Below are 13,440 nucleotides of genomic sequence, written 5' to 3'. Positions count from 1 at the left end.
TCATGCCTGTAAACCCAGCACTTTGGGAGGCCAAAGTGGGAGGATTGCTTGAGCTCAGGAGTTCAAGATCAGCCTGAGCAACATAGAGAGACCCCATCTCTACCCAAAAAAAAAAAAATTAGCCAGGCATGGCAGCATGTACCTGTAGTCCCAGCTACTCAGGAGGCTGAGGTGGGAGGATCACTTGAGCCTAGGAGGTCAAGGCTGCAGTAAACTGATTGCACCACTGCACTCTAATCTGGGTAACAAAATGAGACTCTGTAATAATAGTAATATTATTATAGTAGCAGGTTGCCCTGCTACTATTGTGTGTCAGGCACTTGGTTAAACTTTCCATGTATTATCTCATTTAATCTTCACAACCTCATGAAGTAGGTACTATTATTACCCCATTCTACAGAAAAATAAATCGAGGACCAGATGTGGTGGCTCATGCCTGTAATCCCAGCACTTTGGGAGGCCGAGGTGGGCGGATCATGAGATCAGGAGTTCGAGACCAGCCTGACCAACATAGAGAAACCCCGTTTCTACTAAAAATACAAAAATTAGCCAGGCGTGGTGGTGCATGCCTGTAATCCCAGCTACTCGGAAGCCTGGGGCAGGAGAATTGCTTGAACCTGGGAGGCGGAGGTTGCAGTGAGCTGAGATCGTGCCATTGCACTCCAGCCTGGGCAACAAGAGCGAAACTCCATCTCAAAAAAAAAAAAAAATTGAGACTGGGTTCTCACAAGCCAGGAGAACCTCACCGCAAGTAAGGGGCAGCCCTGGGTTTGCACTAGGCCTGTCCAGCGCCTGAGCTCTTTCTCTCTTCCTCCCCTGCCTCCCTGGGCTTGCTTGGCTGCTTCATCAAGGCTCAAGCCTACATTGGACACATAATTCCAAAGCCCAGGTCCCTTTCATCACAGCTTTTCCTTGAACAAAGAGCTGCCAGGGTCCTTCCGCATCTCCTCGCCGAGATGCAGTAGCCCTTTGTTTCTCAGGGCACTCCTGAATACAGGTAAAGGCCCAGCCCTGTGAGCTACCTTTCGGCACTAGTGGCCCAGCTGCCAGGGCTGGGCCAGGGACCTGGACTCAACTGGAGCCTTTGTCTTTTAGCTGGATAAAGACTTGGAAGAGGTCACCATGCAGCTGCAGGACACGCCAGAAAAGACCACCTACATTAAACAGAACCACTACCAAGAGCTCAATGACATCCTCAACCTGGGAAACTACACTGAGAGCACAGGTAAGAGAGGCAGGGCCCGGAATGTGGTAGGGACCTTAACTTCAAACAACAGCTGTTCATCTTCCATTTTTTAGATGTAGAAACTGAGGCTCAGACAGGGCACGGGACTGGTCTGAAGTCACGCAGAGCTGGAGCACCTGGAACCTCTGTCTGCTGACCACAGTTCAGTGTCCACTTCGAGCCCCACCCTGCCTGAGTCTGGGGCTTCAATTTCCACACCTACACACTGGGGCCGGCATTCCCAGTGTCTGACTAGAGGCAGCCACATTTTGTTTTCCCTTTTGTTCTTAGCGAATAGTTTACCCTTTCTTCTCTGAACAAGATTTCACAGTTTCAGACATACCTCAATGTGCAAGAATGGTCAGTTAGTTATGATAGGATGCTCAATCTCACCACCCACTTGGGAATTGCAAGCTACAATAACAAACCTGCCAGGCACAGTGGCTCATGCCTGTAATCCCAGCACTTTGGGAGGCCGAGGTGGGCGGATCATGAGATCAGGAGTTCAAGACCAGCCTGGGCAACATAGCAAGACCCCATCTCTACAAAAATGAAAACACACACACACAAACCATTTTTGCCTACCTTTTGGAAAAAAAAGATTACCAGAGTTGGTAAGAGTATTTGGAAATGGGCATTCTCCTGCAATGCATTAGAAGTCAGCCTGGCAATATCTAAATGTTCCATGTTAAACCTCTTGACCTGGCAGTTCTACTAGCAGGAACCTGCCCCTTGCAAATACTCCCACATGTGCAGAGATGAACACAGAGATGGTCTTCACAATGTTGTCTGAAGGTGAGAAAAACTGGAATTAAATGTTCACTACTTGGGGGTGGTTTCATTAATTAAGATGTAGCCAAACATGGCACATTTTAGATCTGTTAAAAAGTGAGATGAGGCCGGGCGCGGTGGCTTACGCCTGTAATCCTAGCACTTTGGGAGGCCGAGGTGGGTAGATCACCTGAGGTCATGAGTTCAAGACCAGCCTGGCCATCATGGTGAAACCCCAGCTTTAATAAAAAGTAAAAAATAAATTTTAAAAAAAGTGAGATGGGTCTATTTGTGCAGATGTGGAAGGATCTCCAGGTGAAAAGAGCCAACATTAATTGTTATGGGACACACAAATGCATACACGTGTGTGTGAGTACATTTTTTAGGAGGTTTAGAAAAACACCAAATTGCTGACAGTACTGACTCATGTGAAAAGAAATGGTATTGTGGAGAGTGAGTGAGAAGAAATGATTTCACATTACCTTTTTTTTTTTTGAGATGGAGGCTCTGTCACCCAGGCTGGAGTGCAGTGGCACAATCTCAACTTACTGCAACCTCTGCCTCCCGTGTTCAAGCAATTCTTCTGCCTCAGCCTCCCAAGTAGCTGGGATTACAGGCACACACACCACCATGACCAGCTAATTTTTGCATTTTTTTTTTTTAGTAGAGACAGGGCTTCACCATGTTGGCCAGGCTGGTCTCAAACTCCTGACCTCAAGTGATTCGCCTGCCTCGGCCTCCCAAAGTGCTAGGATTACAGGCGTGAGCCACCACACCCGGCCACATTACCTTTTTTATATTTCTCTATGGCTTGGATTTTTCCATTAGCATGTATTCATCAATTTGTTATAAAACTATTTTAAATCAATGAAAAATCTTTCTTTTATTATTATTACATAAGTAGTAAGTGGTCTTATTACAGTAGTAGTATTCTATAATTCATATTATAAACATGGTTATTACAAAAATATTTAAATTGAGATAATAACAAGGAAATTACAAGAATAAAAATCACTTCTGATAACTTTAGTATCTGGTAAAAGTGGGCATTTTAAATTTGTGGTAGAAAAGGAATTATTCAATAAATTTCCTTGAGATAAACCTGGAGGAGAATAAGGTGGATCCTAAACTCACACCTACACAAAAATTAATTCCGATAAATAAAAGATTTAAATATAAAAAGCAAAAACATGAAAGTACTAGAAGAAACCAAAGTATAATTTTTTAAAAATAACCTCAGAGAGAGGAGGACCTGTCTCAGTTTGATGCAAAACAGAAATCACAAAAAGAAAGGTTGATAAATTCAGATACAAAAATAATTTCTTTCATAATACAAAAGCCATGATAAGTGCAGTCAAAAAATCAAACAAAGCCAAAGATTAACTCAGATAACAAGCTTATGCCCTTATATATAAGGAGAAATGATATGTAGTAATATACAAAGTATATGTAACTATATACCAGTTAGTAAGAAAAAGACCAATACCTCAAAAGAAAAATGAGCAAAAGAGAGTTCTCATAAAAGGAAATGGAAATCGTTCTTACACTTATGAAAAGATGATCAATCTCACTCCTTATTAAAGGAAGGCAAATTAAATCTGCAATGAGATACCACTTTTGCCTCAAAGATTGGCAAAGACCGGAGATCAAAAGGCTGCTCAGAGTGCCGGCAAACAGGTTATGAGCGAGGCATTCTCAAGTGTTGCTGGTTGAAGCAGAAATCATTCGGACCCAGCAGTCCCACTTTTGGGATTTGTTCTCCAAGCCTTAATCTGTTTGTGCTGCTGTAACACAATACTGCAGACTTGATAATTTATAAACAACGGAAATGTATTTCGTACAGTTCTGGAAGCTTGGGAGTCCTAAATCAAGGTGCCTGTAGGTTCAGTGTCTGGGGAGGGTCCAGCCTCCACTTCTGAGTTGGCACCTGGATCGCTGCATCCTCTGGAGGGGAGGAGCTCTGCATCTTCATGTGGCAGAAGGAGCGGAAGAGGCAAACCTACTTTCTCAAGCACTTTTATGAGGGCCCTCACCTCATCCATGCAAGCCCTGCCTTCGGACTTAATTACCTCTTCAAGGCCTCACCTCTTAACGCCATCACACTGGCTGTTCGGTTTCAACACATGAATTTGGAGGGACATGTTCAGACCATTGCAATATGGATATACAGTCGATTCTGCTGCTTCACAGTCTCGGTCATTATGTTCTTTCTATAAAGCCTCCATCAACAGTGGATTTGTGGCCGGGTGCGGTGGCTCACTCCTATAATCCCAGCACTTCAGGAGGTGAGGCGGGTGGATCACAAGGTCAAGAGATTGAGACCATCCTGACCAACATGGTGAAACCCGTCTCTACTAAAAATACAAAGAAATTAGCTGGGCGTGGTGGCACGACCTGTGATCCCAGCTACTCAGGAGGCTGAGGCAGGAGAATCACTTGAACCCGGGAGGTAGAGGTTGCTGTGAGCTGAGATTGTGCCACTGCACTCCAGCCTGGCGACAGTGCAAGACTCCGTCTCAAAAAAAAAATAAAATAAAATAAAATAAAATCAGTGGTTTTGTGAATACCGAACCATTGCTCCTCTGTAGGATTTGGTTCCTGGGAGTCTCTTACAGGCTGACATCACAAGCTGACATTTTTGTCAACCAATCAATATATAATTTTGTTGTATGCATGTTTCTGTTTAAAGACATCTTATTTAATATATGTGGTTTAATTCACATTGCACTCATTGCCATGAGCGCATAGCGCATGCGTGATGGAGGCTTCTCTGACTCAGGGATTTTCTCCATCAGTCACATCACAGCCCTCTTGTGCTTAGGGACGCTAGCCAGCACTTCCGCGCTGTGCTTGGGGGCATTTTAAACAGCAAACTCACCAACACACAGCACAAAATGTGAAAAATGTGTCGCTGAATAACCTCCAGAAAGATACTTATTTACAATATAAGAGGTAAATGCTAAGGCACCTCATCGCCTTGTTCACCCTCAGCTGGGAACGCATGCATCAGGCAGCTCACATTTTCCCACACTGTGCCTGTCAGCAGATGACCACAAAAGCATTTGAAGTATTGATTTGGGGATTACAAATAAACATTAGTGAGAAGAAAAGTTCGCAAATAGAAAATTCATGAATAATGAGGATCAGCTGTACTCACATGAATGCAAAATGACGTACATATAAGGTTGCCCACTGAAACAAAAACAAAGACACCAGTGCTCCCCTCCAGACCACAAGAATCCAAATCTTGGATGGGAACCATATTTTTTACTTCTTTAAATCTCCTTGTATGGTCCTGAAGCACAAAAAGAGTTGAGAGAATTTGAATCACCATGTTTTGTGACTACACAATATTATTTTGAATGGAGGCCCTATAACTTAATGTAACTAATCCAGTATTATCAGACAAATTCAGATTCGTTCCAACATTTTGATATTATAAATGATGCTGAAGTTGAGGCTGGGCACAGTGGCCAGGCCTATAATCCTAGCATTTTGGGAGGCTGAGGCGAGTAGATCACCTGAGGTCAGGAGGCTGAGGCGAGTAGATCACCTGAGGTCAGGAGTTTGAGACCACCCTGACCAATATGGTGAAACCTCATCTCTACTAAAAACACAAAAATTCTCTGGGTGTGGTGGCATGCACCTGTAGTCCCAGCTGCTTGGGGCTTAGACAGGAGAATTGCTTGAACCTGGGAGGTGGAGGATGCAGTGAGCCAAGGTCATGCCACTGGCAGCATGATCCTGAGTAACAGAGTGAGACTCCATCTCAAAAAAAAAAAAAAAAAAATGATGCCGAGGTTGAGCATCTTGTATCTATCTTTGCACAGATCCTTGATTATTTTCTTAGGATAGTTTTGAGAAGTGAAAATTCTGGGTAAAAAATAGGTACTTTTATGGTGCTTGACACATACCGACAGTGCCCTGCAGTAAGATTATGTCCATTTATACTCCCACCAGCAGTTTACTATTATTTTTCTTTTCGATCTTTGCCGCTCTTATGAAAAATATACCTTGGAGATTTTTTCTTTGTCATTACATCCCTATGTGCCTGTGAAAAAGGCCTTAATGTTAGAGCCTCTTGTTTCTAAGTTATCTTTCCTACATTAGTCGACTTGATTTCCCTCCTTTTTTCTTTGAGAGGAGAGCACGGGGCATGCCACACTCATCCCCAGCACACTGCTTCCATCCCTGATTGCTGCAGGCTTCTCAGCTCACTGTGTTGGTCCCGGGGGAGGCACTCCACAGACCTCAGCTTAGAGAACACAGAGGGATAATGGGCTCCTTTGCATTCTCTCTTCTGGGGCATCAGCCTACAAAAATTTGCATTGTTGATTCTTAAAAACTAAGTTAACAGAACATGTTGTGGTATTGTTGTTTTGCATTCAGATGGAGGAAAGGCCATTTTAAAAAATCACCTCGATCAAAATCCCCAGCTACAGTGGAACACAACAGAGCCCTCTCGAACATGCAAAGATCCTATAGAAGACATAAACTCTCCAGAACAGTAAGTACCTTCTCCTTGAGAATTATCACTAAAGAATAAACATGTCACTCCTGCACAAGAGTTTTCAATTTGCACCATGATTTCACATCCATTATTTTATTTGCTTTCCACAGCCATCCCATGATGCAGTCCTATTACAATGCTCTTTTTACAGATTAAAAAAACTAATATTAAAAAGGGGAGGTGACTTGCCAAAGCTCATTCAGTTGCTACATGTGAGAAAATAGGACTTCAACTCACAACTGTCCAACATCAAATCCCAGGTTCTCCACCGCAGCACGCTGCCTTTTTTATGTGCAAAATTTAACCTTGCTAAATGCATTTACTTAACAGTTTACTGTATGTCAGGCATAGTGCTGGGGTTACAGCAGTGAAGAAAATGGACTAAAATTTCTATCTTCATGGAGCTTCCATTCTATCTAGAAGGATGATAGCATAATAAAAAAGCAACACATGGTATGTCAAACAACAGGATCTTTGGAGAAAAATAAAGCAGAGAAGGGAGTCAGGGAGTGTCATTTTAAATAGGCTGGTTAGAGAAGACTCAATGAGTTGGTGACATATAAGCAAAGACCTGAACGTCTCTGTTAGCTTTGTTCCACAAGGCGATTTTAGTCCTCATTTTACAGCACATTGGAAGCAGAAGCTAGAAATATAAAGTTTGAAACTTGGCCTCTGGAAGTAACAAGCCATGAGGAACTAGCAAAAGCAGCCAAATCACCAATTGCAGCACCATTTGGGGCCCTTTAGTGTTAGACTTAATAGCCTATCAACCCAACCAGCTTCAAGGCCTGGCCAGCTTACAGTCCAGGACAGTGAGAGTTACATGGAATTTGTCAGCAGTTTGCCTAGCAGTTGCCTCCAATAGAGTGTAAGCATCCTGAGGGTAGGGTATGAGTCCTTCATGTATCACCTGCACTGAACACAGGTTCTGCCAAACATTTGTTGGTTCTTGACAAGGATTTGTTGAATGAATGAAAGGTGAACAGGATCCTAACAGACAGCAGAATGAATGCTCTGACAACCACAGGGCCCACCTTGCCTAGGCAGACAGCCTGCCCTGGGTGCTTGGACGCGGCACCCTTTTCCCAGGTCAGAGTTTATTCTTCCCTTTTTCTCCTGGACATTTTGCCAGGTGATCTTGCCTTAAGGCACAGACCACAGCTGACATTACACAGGTTCAACTTTAACTTCAGAATGAGATCTCCAGCACTACAGTTCCATACACAACCGTGAGGTGTCTCTTGGAAGGAGTCTTTCTGGAAAGTTTGGGCAGCACTTCATCTGTACCCGTCTATCTCAGAGCCAACCAGTGACCTAAATGAACCCCAAGGGCACACCCAGTTGGAATAAGGCTGTCCCCGTGAATTGATTTGCCCCCACCACAAAACAATGTGGTTGAACAGAATCAGCAAGAATTCCAACTTCCCCAGTTCCGGTTTTGTTTCCATGGGGAAGTTACATGAAGTCTGTATCCTTCCCTCTTCTTTATAATGGGAATAGCAGTATTTCTTTTGCCTATTGGGTGTTTGTTAAGATCTGGGGTTTTTGTTTTTTACATTTTTGCACCTGAGTGGCCAGGCGCTGGGAATACAAGAAGGTATAAGAACTCAGTCCCTTCCCTCAAAGAACACAGAATGAAAGTTGCACGCATGGAGAACTGTGCAAGAATGCTGCTGAGCAGAGCAGAGGAGCAGTCACCTGGGCACATTTGCCACAAGCAGCCTTTTCAATAATCAAAATGACATGACAGTCATTAAGACCTGGAAGGGTGTGGCAATGAGAAGGGACTCAGAGGGCAGCTCCCGTTTCCCTACGGCTCCCCCATCACATGCTAACTCACGCCCAGCGCGGCCCTGCCTCCAGTTTTTTCTGGCTTCACTTCTGGATATTTACCAAGGATTCTGCTTAGCAGAGAAAGGGTTCTCTCAGCAGAGAGTGAGCACAAAGGTGATATTTAAACTGGATCTTGAAGGAAACACAATTCATCATGTCAGGAAGTAGAGAAAGAGTCTTCCAGACAGGGAAACAGCAGAAGAGCTGGATTTCCAGGGAAACTAGCTACCAGATGGCAGGGCTTACAGGTGGAGAGGATAGAAGATTCACCTGGAAACTTCAGATCCAGAGACAGAACTTAGGGAGCCCCAAATATCACATCAGTGTCCTTTTTCCCCTTCCCAGTGTTGGAAAGATAACACTAGCTACCAAAGAAACTAAAATACCAAGAAAGAGCCTGTGGGAATTGGCCCAGCAAGAAGGGATGCTGTCCTGGGCAAAGCAGAGGCAGAGGAGAGAGAGGAAGGAGAGAGCAGCTGAGAAGTCTTTCAGGAATGGAACTGAAAGCCATGTGGAGGTTTGCAAGGGTAGAGAATGAGAAATGTCTGTGTTTGCAGCAAACCCCTGTTAGAAGGGCAATGCTTTGTCCTTGGTAATACAGTCCCCAACTTACAATTTTTTGACTTTACAATGGTCTGAAAGTGATATGCATTCAGTAAATTGCATGAGATATTTAACACTTTTTAATAAAATAGGCCTTGTGTTAGATGATGTTGCCCAACTGTAGGCTGATGTAAGTGTTCTGAGCACGTTTAAGGTAGGCAAGGCTAAGCTAGGGTGTTTGGTAGGTTAGGTGGATTAAATGCATTTTCAGCATATGATATTTTCAACTTACAATGGGTTTATGGGAATGTAACCCCATCATAAGTCAAGGAGCATCTTTTCTGCTAGGACATTTGTAATAATCGCCAAATCCTGGACCAAAGCTCAAGATGACTCATCTCCCTTGTTTATTCCAGTCTCCCTGGTTATTCCCAGGGTGGTAGCTGGCACCTGTGGGCCTTCATTAAATACCTGCTGGATGGCTGAATGGTTAGCTGATTGGATGGACAGATCTTGGATTCAGAGAAAAATAGGCTCTTGTCATCAGCTTTTTTAGCCAAAGCGAGTCCAAGGAACTTTCTGATGAGCCCGCAGATAGCCTCCACTAACACTCCTCCCTCTCCTTCTCTCCAGCATCCAGCGACGGCTGTCCCTCCAGCTCCCCATCCTCCACCACGCCTACCTCCCATCCATCGGAGGCGTGGACGCCAGCTGTGTCAGCCCCTGCGTCAGCCCCACCGCTAGCCCCCGCCACAGACATGTGCCACCCTCCTTCCGAGTTATGGTCTCGGGCCTGTAAGAGTGGGAGGCCTGGGCCCGGGGCCTCCCCCGTGACAGAACCACACTGGGCAGAAGCGTCTGCTGCAGAAACACTGTCGGCTCTGGCTGCAGAGAAGCTGGGCACCACCGCTGGCCTCTCAGGACCACTCGGATGGCTCTCAGGTGGACAGGACTGGGGCAGGGGGAGACTTGGCACCTGACCTCGAGCCTTATTTGTGAAGTTCTTATTCCTTCACAAACAAGAGGAATGAAATGACTTCTTCCTTAACATCTGCAAACAAGGAGGAGCTGGGATATCTGAAACTTGCAAAAAAAAAAAAAAAAAAAAAAAAAAATCCAGACAAGGAGAGAGGCACTAGAGCTCCAGCTGGAAGTCACAGAGTGGCCCACGCAGCCTTGGGAAGAGGCAAGGGGCTTCTGAAGAAACCGCCTCCGCACTCTGCACACCCATCACTGGCTATGGCCCCTCAGGCCAGCCCTTCTCCACTTTGAGGGAGGAGGTGGGAAGGGCCACCAGGCCCCCAGTTGCCAGGCCAGCTGACCCCAGCCTTCCTGGAACAGGGAGTCTGCAGGAACGCAGACAGGCACAGCCCTGGGGCAGGCAGGCCAAGGGCTGGGGCACCGGAGCAGGCTGACTTGCATGCTCCTGATGGGACCTGTGTCACCCAACGAGATGTTTGTTACTCTGGTAAATGCCACACGTTAACACAATAACACCCATTCTGGGGACCGTGGGGATTTAGGGCACGTCACTGCAGACACACTCTGCAGCATTCACCAACAGTCTGTCATGCACCGACCACGTTGGCCATGTCCTTGTGTTCCTTTTGGGTGCTCCCAGTAACCAGGGGGACCACCCGAGCTAATCATGGAATGTCTGTTCCCAGCAAACATGACAAAGAAAGATTGTGCACTTTAACCTCTCTCATCAGGGCCCAAGGGCTGGCTGGGATTTATTTTTCCCACTGACTTTGTTTCTGACCAAAGTGAATCAGGGGCATTCTGCTAAAAGACATCCCTATAGACACAGGGGAGAGAGTTGCTGGCTGAGGGCTTCCCTTGGCTTCCAGAAGGCAGCCTTCCATCCAAACAAGCCAGTGAGCTCTCCCCCTGGGATCACCGGGGTAATCAGTCAGCAGATTGATTCTCATTCATAAGATCATTCTTCCCTTTTAATTGAACCCCTAAGAGCACTGGCCTGGGAGTCAGACAGACCTGGGTTCAAGTCCTCAGTCCCCGGCCAACTCCCTACGTGACCTTGGTCAAGTCACTAATGTCTCTCTGAGCCTCAGTTTCCCTTCTGTAACAGCTTGGGGTTGAAATAACACCTGTCCTGCCTACCTCACAAGGTCACTCTGAGGATTGAAACTTGATCTTGTCCAGGAAAGCTTTGTACCAAACAGTGAAGCAGCCCGGACCCGTGAGGTATGAGTATGACTCTGACCTTCAGCCCTCACTACAGCTGGGGGTGTGGCCCAGAGAAGCTTCCAGCACAGCCCTCTACCCAGAACATCTGGGCTGGAGGGAGGCTCCAATGACTTTTCTGACATTCCCAGACAGGTTCATTCTTTGCTCAAGAAAGGCCCGAATGACAATGTCCAGGGTGTCTGCACAACTGAGCAGCTCGCTCACTCCCTAAAGAAACCTATTGGCAGCTTCAACAGGCAGGCAATAATCTCTTCCCAGACCACTGCAGTCAGGAATAAACTGTTTTCTCCACCAGGCTTCGACAAAAGGGCCCACAGGAATCTTACCATCGCCAGCATTTCAAACCCACCCTATTTCACGTAGCATAGCTTTCTGCTCCCCTCCCCAAAGAGAGGTTATGGAGGTACTGTAGCTTTTAGGGAAAAAAAAAATGTTAACACATCACAGGTCAAGTTGAAGTCATTCTCTGTTTAGGCACTTAAAAATCGGTGTTGTCACTCACTGTGTATTACCAGTATTTACTTGCTTTCTTGATTTCACCAGAACCAAATTTAATTTAAAGGACCACACTAATTTTTCAAAGGGAAAGAGACAATTAATTGTACATAATGTATACACACACACACACAAAAAAAATACCTGTAGAAATATTATTCCAGCATAGCAGGAAAACAAACAAAAGTATTGGACTGTCGGAGGTGAGCCTGTGCGTCTGTAACCCTTTGTGACTCCTGAGCGTGCACCGTCTTCTAGGATAACCCATGAAGTACATTCTCTGTCTTACCGATACTGTAGGTTCACCCATTTTTTTTTCATTTCCTCGCAAATAACAAGACCCACAGAAGTGACTCTAGCTATTTAACGGTTCTCTTCTTTTATATGCAGCAAACACACCGTCCATTTCCCAAGAGGCTTCGGCCCGAAGGCATTTTCCAATGATGTTAGTGCACAAACGCTTTAAATTAGACTGGAACTGCCAGAATCAAATGTAAATGAGGAATTTCTCATGCCCCTACTGCATGGTATCGATTTTTAATAAATTGTTGCAAATTTGTTTTTATGAATAAAAGGAAAAATCCTGTCGTCTTTAATGCCTACTCATCCCAAAATGCAGGTCAGATCGGGCCATATGCCTCTGCTCAGAAACTCAGGGAACAGTTCTGGGGTTGCCTGCTCAGCATTGTCCCTTCCTTCATAAACTGCCCTCTCCAGCCTCCTGGCAGCTCTGACAGCAGCAGAGGAGCCCAGTTACCAGGTGACCCCAACTTCTGGCCACAGCTGATTAATTCGAGGGTGGGAACCCGACCCAGGCTGAGCCAATAAATCCCTTCCCCAGGATTCCTCCATGTGGAGAAATTTAGTCTGCCATAAAATATAAAAAAATGAACCCAGGAGGCAGAGGTTGCGGTGAGCTGAGATCTCGCCATTGCACTCCAGCCTGGGTACCACGAGTGAAACTCCGTCTCAAAAAAAAAAAAAAAAAAGAAGCCAACAAAGAGAGAATCAGGACCAACAGCTAGGTTCTGATAGAGTCTGAGTCCCTGGTTAGCATCCCTTCCTGCACTCCTCTGAAAGCAGAGCCCTGCTTTTGGGGAAAGGAAGGGAATCTATTAGAAGGGAATCTTGTTACCACTCTCCTTGCTCCCTCCCCCAGACACAGGGATTGGTTCAGGAATATGCTCACTATCCAAGACCAGCCAATCAGAGCACTTCCCAAGATTTCTGCCAGCTGTTTTCAGGAGGTTTGAAGACAGCCTGGGCCCGCGCCTGCTCCGTTGTTCAGGTCTTCCTTGGATTCTCTGTTCTTCCGATACATTGCCCTTTTTGCCTAGATTAGTTCAAGTTGAGTTCCCATCACTTGCAATCCCAAGATTTTTAACTAATATGGAAAAGCCACGACCTCAGCCCTGACTCCCCTTCAGGGCCTTGCCAGCCTGTCAAGATTTGGCCCCATGCTCTTTTCCAGCCTCATCAGCCTGTGGAGCCACCCCAAAGTCTGTTTCACTTCTCCAGGGTGCTGGCCTTAGCCAGCAGCTCTGACTCATCCCTCTAGATCCCCTTCAATGGGATCTTCTCTTCCTAGCTCTGGACTGAGGACGTCGTCTCTCTATGGCTCTGGGTATGTGCCCACGCTCTCCCCTCCCCATTCCAGACCCTGAGCTCCCTGAGGATGAGACTCATGTCTGCTTCCATGATGTTCCACTGGGCAGCAGTTCATCCCGGTGGCTCAGAACAGGCTTCAACGAGGCATTGCACAATTGAACATTTTAGCGAGGTGTGTCCATAGTAGTTGCTGAATCTAGAAGGCAAAGCAAAGGCAGAGGTGGCCACAGAAGGCTGGGGAGGCCCG

General features: G+C 45.8%; 1 protein-coding gene across 1 annotated transcript in view; it reads left to right on the top strand.

Moving 5' to 3' along the window:
- Window positions 1-12,172, top strand: part of GABBR2 (gamma-aminobutyric acid type B receptor subunit 2) — a 421,806-nt gene extending 409,634 nt beyond the window's left edge. The window contains exons 17-19 of the mRNA XM_032240167.1: window positions 1,096-1,225; window positions 6,386-6,503; window positions 9,516-12,172. Coding sequence (XP_032096058.1) covers window positions 1,096-1,225; window positions 6,386-6,503; window positions 9,516-9,681 — 414 coding nt within the window. The 3' untranslated portion in view covers window positions 9,682-12,172. The remainder of the gene's footprint in view (window positions 1-1,095; window positions 1,226-6,385; window positions 6,504-9,515) is intronic.
- Window positions 12,173-13,440: the final 1,268 nt, after the last annotated feature.

The sequence above is a fragment of the Sapajus apella genome, unplaced genomic scaffold (genome assembly GCF_009761245.1).
Source record: "Sapajus apella isolate SASKATOON/1434 unplaced genomic scaffold, GSC_monkey_1.0 scaffold46, whole genome shotgun sequence".
Taxonomy (NCBI): Eukaryota; Metazoa; Chordata; class Mammalia; order Primates; family Cebidae; genus Sapajus; species Sapajus apella.
The sequence above is the reverse complement of the archived record's forward strand: the minus strand, read 5'-3'. Positions and strand labels throughout refer to the sequence as shown.